Source organism: Electrophorus electricus, chromosome 21 (assembly GCF_041902795.1).
Source record: "Electrophorus electricus isolate QZ-2024a chromosome 21, ASM4190279v1, whole genome shotgun sequence".
Lineage (NCBI taxonomy): Eukaryota > Metazoa > Chordata > Actinopteri > Gymnotiformes > Gymnotidae > Electrophorus > Electrophorus electricus.
Window position 1 is genome coordinate 13,605,001 of NC_137517.1, and position 12,500 is coordinate 13,617,500.

Consider the following 12,500-nt stretch of genomic DNA (forward strand, 5'->3'; position numbering starts at 1 on the left):
CCAGCACTGGACACACACACAGAGCACCAACCAGCACTGGACACACACACAGATCACCAACCAGCACTGGACACACACAGATCACCACCCAGCACTGGACACACACAGATCACCACCCAGCACTGGACACACACACAGATCACCAACCAGCACTGGACACACACACAGATCACCAACCAGCACTGGACACACACACAGATCACCAACCAGCACTGGACACACACAGAGCACCAACCAGCACTGGACACACACAGAGATCACCAACCAGCACTGGACACACACACAGATCACCAACCATCACTGGACACACACACAGATCACCAACCATCACTGGAAACATACACACAGAGCACCAACCAGCACTGCACACATACACAGATCACCAACCAGCATTGGACAAATACAGAGCACCAACCATCACTGGGCCTACACACACAGAGCACCAACCAGCATTGGACACACACACAGATCACCAACCATCACTGGACACACACACAGGTGACCAACCATCACTGGACACACACACAGAGCACCAACCATCACTGGACACACACACAGAGCACCAACCATCACTGGACACACACACAGATTATCAACCATCACTGGACACACACACAGAGCACCAACCATCACTGGACACACACACAGAGCACCAACCATCACTGGACACACACACAGAGCACCAACCAGCACTGGACACACACACAGATCACCAACCAGCACTGGACACACACACAGAGCACCAACCATCACTGGAAACATACACACAGAGCACCAACCATCACTGGACACATACACAGATCACCAACCAGCATTGGACACACACACAGAGCACCAACCAGCACTGGACACACACACAGATCACCAACCATCACTGGACACACACACAGATCACCAACCATCACTGGAAACATACACACAGAGCACCAACCAGCACTGGACACATACACAGAGCACCAACCAGCATTGGACAAATACAGAGCACCAACCATCACTGGACACACACACAGAGCACCAACCATCACTGGGCCTACACACACAGAGCACCAACCAGCATTGGACACACACACAGAACACCAACCATCACTGGGCCTACACACACAAAGCACCAACCAGCACTGGACACATACACAGAGCACCAACCAGCATTAGACAAATACAGAGCACCAACCATCACTGGACACACACACAGAGCACCAACCAGCATTGGACACACACACAGAGCACCAACCATCACTGGGCCTACACACACAGAGCACCAACCATCACTGGGCCTACACACACAGAGCACCAACCAGCATTGGACACACACACAGGTGTTATGCAGTGAAGGTGTACTATATAACAGCGTTGCTTCCGCCTTTTGTTTTGTATGACTAATTGGAGATACGTGGGGAGAACCTTCCGAAATGAACGCCGGCCGAACCTCGGTGTCCTCACCGCTGGTGACAGCTCTGCTTCCGATAACGTGCTGAATGAGGCCTTTAAGATCAAAATATGCTTAGCTACAGGATTTTCACTCAAAGTACTATGTATGTATGAATATAATAATAATAATAATAGTTGTTGTTGTTATTTTGTATTATGTTGTTGCGATATTCCATTCATAGTGCTGCGTTTGAGTTTGAATTTTAAGAGGACATGCGTAGTCACAAAATAAATATAGTTTTACAGAATTAAGCCTCGGGGCTTCCATTTTGATCTGTAATCTTCGGCTGTGGCAAAGTTTAAACGATGGTAGTTAAGGTTTAGTCTGTTTAGTGAAATAGTCACTAAATGTCCTCTACTGGCGCAGTTTGTGGGATCCGAAGGTTAAAGAAATATGATTATCATAGGGACTTTAAGATTATTGCTTCTACCGATTTCGGATTAATGAGGTCAGCTTGCGAGGAGAAGGTTAGTCTCGCGGTCGAGTCTCGGCGACAGAGACTTTTTAAGGCGTTCCGGTAGAGGTCGCTATGCGTCACTATTTAAACAACTGCGCGGATTGAACGGTCCAGAGATCGGTAACAAACAGGTGGTATGTAGTACCGTGGAAAGATAAGTCACGCAGGGAGCTCAAGTTGCTAAAGATTAGGTCCAAACTGTTTGGTTACACGTTTTACACGCCGCATATATTTACGAGGCTGTAAAAGTTGGGTTTGTTTGGGCTGCTCTCGGGTGCTTTGCGCTTGTCGTGGCGCTCTAAACTTGCCGCGCACACACACACACACACACACACACACACACACACACACACACACACACGGTTTCGCTGTTTCACAGAGCCTTGCTGTTTGCGGATGCGCGATGCCCGAGGCACTGTCTCGAGAGGATGAAGCCGCCCCGGGTACGTTCGCGTCCGGTGGCTCGGATGGGTCGCCGGGAGCGATGCGCAGCGCCTGCTATACTAACCAGACTTTTGTGGACGACGACGGCAGCACGGCGCGCCAGGCACCTGCAAGGTAGCGCTCGTACCACCACCTTCTCGACCTGTTAATGTATTAAGTTTGTTGTATTGTTTATTATATAAGAACAATATGCGCACTGTTCTTGCGCTGTCGCTGGTAATTACGGTATCCTAATTACAACTAGCGCTATATTGTAAGTGTTTTTCAAATAAGAAATTGTTGTGCCAGCCTGTGATCTAATTATAGTTCAACTGTTGTCGCATTTTTTAATTAACTCTTCCAGTTCTAGTACTCTTGTGAAGTGAAGAGAAAGCCCATTTTGATGTCGTGGGTGTATATGTTACGCATCGTTATGTGTGCAGTCATACAAAATCTCTTAACACCTCCTGTCCCAAAACTTCTCCATAGCCCACCGCTGCAGGAAGAATCGGAATGTGTGTGTGTGGGGGGGGGGGGGGGGGGGGGGGGGGGGCGGTGTATGTGAGTGAGCATGTTACGTTCTGTTCAGTTCACCTCTAGTCTGCCATCCCTATTATTCAAAAAATTGCAAATGAACAATGGACAAAATTCTCTTTACAAGTGATTATTTAGATATTTTAAATATATAAAATATTTATATTAGATAGATAGATAGATAGATAGATAGATAGATAGATAGATAGATAGATAGATAGATAGATAGATAGATAGATAGATGGTAAGTTCTGTAAGCACTGTTTGATGTTGAATGTCATTTGCACTGAACAGTACATACAGTTTCATGTAGCAATGATAGTCTGTGTATGTCACTCACACATACACCAACACACACACACACGCACGCACACACACGCACACACACATACACACACACACACACGCACGCACACACACGCACACACACATACACACACACACACACGCACACACACGCACACACACACACACATACACACTCACACACACACACTCACACACACACACATACACACTCACACACACACACATACACACACACACACACACTCACACACACACACACACACACACACACACACACACTCACACACTCACACACACACACTCAGGGGTAGATATCCCTCTCTTTGCCTCTCCTGCACATGTTGTCATCCTGTTTTCTGCATAATTTTGCATTGCGTGTTTTTTTTTCGTGTTGTTTACACAAGAACTGCGCTGAAGAAGTAAACACAGGCTGGTCTCTCTAGCCACTAGTCTCTTTAGCTATTGTGGGTTGTGCTTCTATGTCATTCAATCATCCATTCATTCGTTAATTTAACAACCGTTTTTTTCTTTTGAATGATAAAAGGCACACATGAATTTTACATTCTCTCTGCAAATGAACTCGAAGCTGTTACTGGCATTTTCACACTTCCTGCCTTTCCTCTGCCCCCCCCCCCCCCCCCCAGTGCGACCTCTGACCCTCACACCCTCAACGGTGTTGTGCTGAGCATCCAAGGACTCAAGATGACCACCGGCGCGTCCGACGTCCCGCCCCTTCAGTGCCGGGCCCGCTTCCGTGAGCTGCTCCTAGGCGACCAGCCATGCCAGAATGAAGACAGGTACAGTCCTCGCATCGTCGCCGACGGTGAGCCCACAGGCTCACATTTTTTAGCGTTTGCCCAAAACACGCCTGCTCACGCTCACCAAACGGGTGGTCAGCGTTTACTTCCAGGCACGCTTACCTGTCCACAACACGGCGTGGGACATGCGCGGGACACGCTCGAAAGCACATGATGCTTACGCGCGTTCCAGAGGCACCGCGTGGAGTCCCTCGCTTAGCACTCGAACGGGTGATACCCAGACGCCAGAGAAATTGGCTATAAAAAATAAAAAAAAAATCACATAGACGGTATCATTTAGGTCTTATAAACTTAAGGTGAAGGCAGCCGGTCTAATCTGCCTGAACTGCGGTCAGGTTTCCTAGAGCACATGAATCATTCCTAAAGCACTTTGAAAAATGGGTCGAGAGAATGTCCTTACGATCCGGATAAGGTCGAGATGCGACGCGGCTTTGTGCGGGAGTACAGCAGCGTGTGCTCGGTCTGTAGGATGGGCCGACCCCTGTGGTGCGTTCGGAGCTCTAGGCTTTGTCGTGTTTGCGGACCTAATATTCCAGTGTCACGATAGCCAACTGAACAGATGCACTCTGTACGCTGTACTCTGTGTAGCGGCACTGAATTCCAATAAGAGGTTATTCTGGTTTATTTGATGTTGTTTGTTTTTGTTGATTTTAGCACCATTACTGGGCATAAGATGACATTACTGAGTCACACATCAGGGCACTGTAGCACAGCAGGGCACTGTAGCACAGCAGGGTACTGTAGCACAGCAGGGCACTGTAGCACAGCAGGGCACTGTAGCACAGCAGGGCACTGTAGCACAGCAGGGTACTGTAGCACAGCTGGGTACTGTAGCACAGCAGGGCACTGTAGCACAGCAGGGCACTGTAGCACAGCAGGGTACTGTAGCACAGCAGGGCACTGTAGCACAGCAGGGTACTGTAGCACAGCTGGGTACTGTAGCACAGCAGGGCACTGTAGCACAGCAGGGCACTGTAGCACAGCAGGGTACTGTAGCACAGCAGGGCACTGTAGCACAGCAGGGCACTGTAGCACAGCAGGGTACTGTAGCACAGCAGGGTACTGTAGCACAGCAGGGCACTGTAGCACAGCAGGGTACTGTAGCACAGCAGGGCACTGTAGCACAGCAGGGCACTGTAGCACAGCAGGGTACTGTAGTACAGTACTGTAGCCTTCATAACCTATTCCTAAAAGGCAGTGCCTTTCAACATAAAGCTGCTGGAATCGATTTGTCGTGACTCATCTGCTCAAGCTCGCTGGGTAAGTGGTTGGCATTCACCTCCAGATATGTTTATCTTCTGCCACCAACAGAGGGAAACCTCCATCCAAACTTTCCACCAAAGCCTCTGCTTTCAAAGGCACACATGCTTAAAGCTCCACCCTCCAAAGACACGCCCATTTAAAGCTCCACCCTCCAAAGATATGCACGTTTAAAGCTCCTCCTTCCAAAGACACGCCCATTTAAAGCTCCTCCCTCCAAAGACATTCACGTTTAATGCTCCTCCTTCCAAAGACACGCCCATTTAAAGCTCCTCCCTCCAAAGACATTCACGTTTAATGCTCCTCCTTCCAGAGACACGCCCATTTAAAGCTCCTCCCTCCAAAGACATTCACGTTTAATGCTCCTCCTTCCAAAGACCAAGCTTGGCCCATCCTTCTATGTGCCATACACACAAGCTTAAGAATAGCTTAACTGACATTGCGGGGAGGGCCGCTTCTTTGTAGAGGGGTTGATTAGTACAGCTCTGACATTTGTAGTAACTGGCAGCAGAACCTGGGAGAGCAATGGAGGATCTTTTCCCCTTAGAGCAACCATTTCAGTAATGGCTCTAGTCATGTAGGGGAGGGCAAAAAGTCTTTATGTGAAATATATAAATAAATACTTAGAAATAAATAAAAAGTATCCTTAAACCAAATCACTTATATCATCCGTAAGACAGTGTATTTTCAGCACGGGAGCATATATGTTTGTGTTTTCATTCGGGAGATTACTATAAGGTGCTTCGGGAAGCAAGCGAGGCATGTCAAGGCCCAGGAATGCTTTAAGTACCCCGGCCTGGAGTGAGAAGAGAGAGAGAAGCCCTCTCGTGACACGCCGGGGGCATTTAGAGCGGTCATCAGTGCACCACGCTGTCAAGCCAGGGACGGTTTTGGGTCTGAGAACAGTTACGTAACCCAGCGTGCTGACATGAACATTAGAGGAAGATTATCGCTAGCTTGGTGGAGCAGAATTAGAGAATATTACTGAATGTTCTGACGAACCACAGTGCAGCGAGAACACACTAATGTGTTATGTTGAATTTTGAGGACGGGTGTGCGGGGGTGTGTGCGCGCGTGAATGTGTGTGTGTGCGCGCATCGTTTTTCTTGTGACTGAAATAACCTATAGGTGATTTGAATTAGGCTAATTACTGGGTAATGGAGTAATTATTAATTAATGCATTGATTAATCACAGGTATGCTGTGATTGGATAATTGGAGGAGAGGAGAGATGTGGTAAAATGACATAAGGACGTGACGGAGAATGGCTATAACATTTAACAGTTGGATGCTCTCATGGTTTCCTTAGGCATGCACACATAGGCACAATTTCACACACAGGAGAATGCAAACACACAATAATAATAACCTATAGGTGAACGTCACAGTCTTGACAAAGTGCAATAGCGTTAATGTTTATTTTTGCAGAGAACTGTGTTGCTGTGGCAACCGCTGTGGACCAGAGGGGGGAGAGATGGAGAGAAACTATTCGAACAGATATAAGTCGGACTTCCAGTACATAACGACTGTAATAAAAAGTTAAAATACAGCCGTGTAATGTCGAAAGTAAGACGATGTCGCTCTGTATTTGTTCATTCACGCGTTCGTCCAGTCATTCAGTGCAACATTATTCAGTAAATACTGCGGACGCTTGTGCTTGTATAATCGGTACGCGCCTCGGACGCGCGGATGCGCACGAAACTGCGTGTAGGCGAGTTGTTTTGAACTCCGCCACGGTAGCGCGTATGCCTGCGCGAACGGTTCCCTGCGGGGACCTTTATTACCGAAGGTCTCTCTCCGGTGTCTCCGGTATGGAGACGAAGAGCGCGGTGCCGTCCTGGGTTAACCCTGCTGTGGTTACATGGAGGTTGGACTCTTTCGGTAGCGATGCTGGGCAGAGGTATCGATAATAACTAAGCGCGAGTCTCTCTCTCTCTCTCTCTCTCTCTCTCTCTCTCTCTCTCTCTCTCTCAACAGTTTTCTCTCGATCGATTACGGACCGTGAGCGTTGTCGACACCCTTAGCGTCTGAGGTTTTCACACAATTTCTGTGTATAAGGTTAAAATTGCTCTGATCCAGTAATATCGCCATGCCTCGGATCCTTGTCAAAGTCTGTAATTTATTCGATCTAATAATTGACCGGTTTGACACCATTCGTTAGCATTAAGATGTTCGTCACTTTAAAATAAAGTTTCAGCAAATGCGTTGGTTTCACTCTCCTTTTCTTCATGCTCGTGGATATTTGACGCACGTTCGGAGGGCCGCGCGCGTGGGGCCCATAAGCACTAAAGCTCGAGCAGCGGGTCAGTGAGCGTGATCCCTGAGTTCCTGTATATGTCCGCGCCGATTGTTGCACTGGTTGAGTGAAATATGTTGATGCGTTGGACTCCAGCACAAACAACATGCCCTTTTAACATGCCGGGTTTTGTAGAGGACTTTAATTTAGTGATTGTGAAATGTTGCCTTAACAGTATCTTCCCTTAATGCTACTTACAACGTGTGGACATGCAATGGCCACACCACCTTCCCAGAGAGAGAGAGAGAGAGAGAGAGAGAGAGATTACTAAATTGTGAGAAAGGTTTTCACAGACATCTGGAAATACAGTGTTGCTTTATAAAGACATGACTCAGTGCGTGTGTGTGCACGCGCTTGTACACGCAGTATGATGATTTAGCTATATTTCAGCAGGACCTCTAATTAGCAGTGATGACAACATTGATCTGGTCTCTCTTTCTCTCTCTCATTGTCTCTCTCTTTTCCTACTTGCTACTTATTATTGTTAATTTGTCATACAAAGCCACATTGTTCATTCTTAAAGCACCTGTAAAGAGGACCAATATTGCTCACTGAAATGAGCCTTAACAGAACAGCACAGCAAACTGAACCAACTAATTAGAAGCCAGCTTGTACATGCTTAACTGCACGGACTGCTCGCGGTCATTTGGCATGAATGAATATCGTCGTCTTAACCAATAACAGAGGTCCCACGGAGACTGTAACCATGTGTCTTGTGCTGACAGAGTGCACGTGGAGTTCTACGTGAATGAGAACACATTCAAAGAGAGGCTCAAGTTGTACTTCATCAAAAACCAGCGCTCTAGTAAGTTGGACATGCAATCGGTCAGTTTTATTCTGCCTTAACACCACCCCTTTACACCACCTGTTTACTCCACCTCTTTCCTGTGCTCACCGAACCTTTATTCCACCTGTTTCCTGTGCTCACCATATCTTTACACCACCTCTTTACACCACCTCTTTCCTGTGCTCACTGTATTCTTACATCAACAGCTCACACCTTCACTCGTCTTCACCATTGTGGGGATTTCAGTGTTTGTTTTTTGTCCAGCATACCTGTGATATCTGTGTCTGCTCACTTAAGCGCCTGTCACAAGTTTTAAAATGTTAAAGGCTCGGCACAGGGCTACTCCACGTCTGAGTTTGGGGAAACAACACCTCTAGCAGTTAACTTGGAGAACACAGCAACACTAAAACCATTTTTTACTCTTTGAATCCATTCCTGCCCCTGAACATAACGCACACCACTAAGATCTACGGTGGCCAGCGGAGCTCAAGTACAGTTTTTTAGCAAAGTTGTCATGACTTCACTTTTGAGCAATGAGGTGGGCTATTTATTAATAATGCTTCATTATTTAAGTATAGATGATGAATGACATCATGCCAGACATTTCCAATATTTCTTTGTTCAACGTTTTTGTAGCCGAACAGACAGAGAAGGTAGAGGAGTGATGAGTTGTTGACAGGATATCAGTGTGAACACAGACAAGTCTCCGGCCGAGAACAAGTTAAAATATCTAACCGTTTATTTGAATTAGTAAGAAAAGTGGCAGAAATCAACCAGTGCTCCTTTGAACAATTTTTGTTGTTATTCTGTGATCTGTTTGATCCTTATATGTGATGGCCACAGCTTTACATTTATGGTGTTTATCTGACGCTTTTATCCAAAGCAACTTACAATTATGGCTGACTACAACTTGAGTAATCAAGGATTAAGCTCAGGGGCCCAACAGGGACAACGGTGGAGCTTGAACCAGCAACCTACTGTTTGCTAGTCAAGTACCTTAATGACTAAGTCACCACTACCCTCATGTAAAGCCTGATTATTCTGGGACCACAGGGAACATCACCGTGTTCCTGTTGATGGGCGATCTTGAACAAATGTTATTTCGATCTGATTGCACTGGGTGATGAGGAAATCTCTGTACAACGTGTAAGGAGTTGAAAAACGCGGAGACTCGACTCAGTGATGGTTTTAATAAGAGTAAATTGTCTGATTTTTAAAAAGGTTTTGAACGACACCAGGTGGAATTTTCAAAGGAGACCAGGGAGATTGAACAGAACAATTTCATTCGGGATGCAGATGATTACAAACAAGGTGAAGTGTATTTTTGGAACGATGCAACGTGATCTTCAAAATCTTCTGAACGGGATAAAAGATTTCCTATACATCAGTAATCCTGGAGACTATAGAAGTTGTTTGTCTCTTCTGCCCCTGCCCCTACCACTACAGAAGCTCTTCTGCCCCTGCCCCTACCCTTACAGAAGTTCTTCTGCCCCTGCCCCTACCACTACAGAAGCTCTTCTGCCCCTGCCTCTACCACTACAGAAGTTCTTCTGTCCCTGCTCCTACCACTACAGAAGCTCTTCTGCCCCTGCCCCTACCACTACAGAAGTTCTTCTGCCCCTGCCCCTACCACTACAGAAGCTCTTCTGCCCCTGCCCCTACCCTTACAGAAGTTCTTCTGCCCCTGCCCCTACCACTACAGAAGCTCTTCTGCCCCTGCCCCTACCCTTACAGAAGTTCTTCTGCCCCTGCCCCTATCACTACAGAAGCTCTTCTGCCCCTGCCCCTACCCTTACAGAAGTTCTTCTGCCCCTGCCCCTACCACTACAGAAGCTCTTCTGCCCCTGCCCCTACCCTTACAGAAGTTCTTCTGCCCCTGCCCCTACCACTACAGAAGCTCTTCTGCCCCTGTCCCTACCCTTACAGAAGCTCTTCTGCCCCTGTCCCTACCCTTACAGAAGCTCTTCTGCCCCTGCCCCTACCACTACAGAAGCTCTTCTGCTCCTGCCCCTACCACTACAGAAGCTCTTCTGCCCCTGCCCCTACCACTACAGAAGTTCTTCTGCCCCTGCCCCTACCACTACAGAAGCTCTTCTGCCCCTACCCTTACAGAAGTTCTTCTGCCCCTGCCCCTACCCTTAAAGAAGTTTTTCTGCCCCTGCCCCTACCACTACAGAAGTTCTTCTGCCCCTGCCCCTACCACTACAGAAGCTCTTCTGCCCCTGCCCCTACCACTACAGAAGCTCTTCTGCCCCTGCCCCTACCACTACAGAAGCTCTTCTGCCCCTGCCCCTACCCTTACAGAAGTTCTTCTGCCCCTGCCCCTACCCTTACAGAAGTTCTTCTGCCCCTGCCTGTGCCACTTTTTCACAGAATGTGGTTAATCCACCAGCAGCAGTTTTCAATCAAGTTCCATTTTGAATAAAATGATGGTGCAGTGGTTCTCCAGTGATAATGATGGTGCAGTGGTTCTCCAGTGATAATAATGGTGCAGTGGTTCTCCAATGGCTGTTGTATTATGAATTTGGTGATTCATAGGCAGCCTAGTAACTCTTTACCAGTAATTACCTTCCAACCCTCAGAGACTGGAGAGATTAATTCTAGATGTTTGTTCCATTATGAAAACACTGAATTTGATGAACAACTCTATGAAGGTTATGTATCGAGTCCCAGCAGTAATTTACATGCTGCCCAAAGTTCACAAGTGGTTAGAGTGTCCGTCAAAAGGCAGACCGATTGTGAGTGTTATCGGCAGTCTCATATGTAGATGCTTTTTTTTCTGTAGGGCAGTGATAGCTCAGTGTTTAAGGTACTTAGACTAGTGAGCTGAAGGTTGTCAGCTCAAGCCCCAGGCTGCTGTTGTTGGGCCCCTGAGAAAGGCTCAATTGCTTGAGTTGTACTTAGTCATAATTGTAATTTGCTTCAGATGAATGACTGTCATTTTTATTCGGTTGTTAAAAACTAGTGATGCTTGATGTTCAGCGCTTTTATATCCATATCCGCCATGAAGGCACAAAGTAAATATGCCAGTTACTTTGATTAGATGTTGCTCCTCTAATATGTGTTAAATATTGCCTGTTCTGAACTGAATTTTGCACAAAATTAAAGAAACATTGGTATATCATCTCTACTGACTCCAAATTCTAACACATTTTTAAGGAAAGCCCCAAACTTGATTTTAAGCTTGCGATTCATTTTCTCGACACGTTCCTCCCAAATTCCTCACACGTCCCTGTAATGTACTGACTGAGATGCCTGATATCCCAGCTGATAATTACAGATGTGGAAAATGTGCACAATGGGGCTTTACACTCCAGTGTAAGTCTTTTAGCTGTCCTCAAGCTGGTCGCCATATTTCCGTACGTGAAAGAATCACTTGCGGCACGACTCACGTTATCTCTTTGATATGTGGGCTGGCTGATGTCGGGCAAACTTTTGGGATCTTTATGCATTTGGATCAGCGAAGATCAGAGCGATATTAGTATAAGTGATGAACATTTTAAACTTGTTGGCCAGTGTCAGAGTGCTTAGGTACGTAGGTATAGAGAAATCTTGCAGGCGATGTCACCTTGACAAATGTTACTGGACATGCACCCTGAACACTATGTCTCCATATGGTCTCAATGAAGAATTAGATGATAAGCCTTTTTGTTAATTGACATATTTTTCTAGGTTGCTTGGTGTTTTATTTACTTCATAATTCACCGTTGTGCTTATGTATTGTGGTTTGATTCTTGTAATTTCAGGCAGAGTATACAACACCTATTTGTGTATATGACAAGTAAACCTTTTTATTTTGTCTCTATAGTCTAAGTGGTCTTTATACGTGATGGTCTGGTGGTGGTGTGATCTGCTTTATCAAAGCCAACATATAGCTCTCGTAACTGCTGAAATGCAGTGAATGGGATTCAGAGACACGCAGCTTGTGTAAAGTTGGTCTTGCATAAATGAGAGCAAAAAGCCTCATTACTTTTTGTCCTTTAGTTATATCTCCTGCAGAGTTGGTGACCTCTGACCTTTTCTCCTTTTGCTCCAGGCCTGCGGATCCGAATATTTAACTTCTGCCTGAAGGTTCTGACATGTGTGCTCTACATCGTACGCGTCATGACTGACAACCCCACTCAGCTCCGTAACGCATGGTCAGAATGAGTGTGTGTACGTGCATATGTTTGTACGTGTATGTGTGTG

General features: G+C 46.5%; 1 protein-coding gene across 5 annotated transcripts in view; it reads left to right on the top strand.

Annotated features, from left to right (window-relative positions):
- Positions 1-2,043: 2,043 nt before the first annotated feature.
- The window catches only part of kcnt1a (potassium sodium-activated channel subfamily T member 1a), a 32,414-nt gene continuing 21,957 nt past the window's right edge, over positions 2,044-12,500 (top strand). For 2 of the 5 annotated variants that reach the window (XM_081704614.1, XM_081704616.1), the window contains exons 1-4: positions 2,044-2,444; positions 3,797-3,949; positions 8,251-8,330; positions 12,349-12,451. In XM_081704614.1, coding sequence (XP_081560740.1) covers positions 2,290-2,444; positions 3,797-3,949; positions 8,251-8,330; positions 12,349-12,451 — 491 coding nt within the window. In that variant the 5' untranslated portion in view covers positions 2,044-2,289. Of the gene's footprint in view, positions 2,445-3,796; positions 3,950-6,991; positions 7,130-8,250; positions 8,331-12,348; positions 12,452-12,500 lie in introns of those variants that run through there. The other 3 variants (XM_081704617.1, XM_081704618.1, XM_081704615.1) reach the window with 2 other exon arrangements.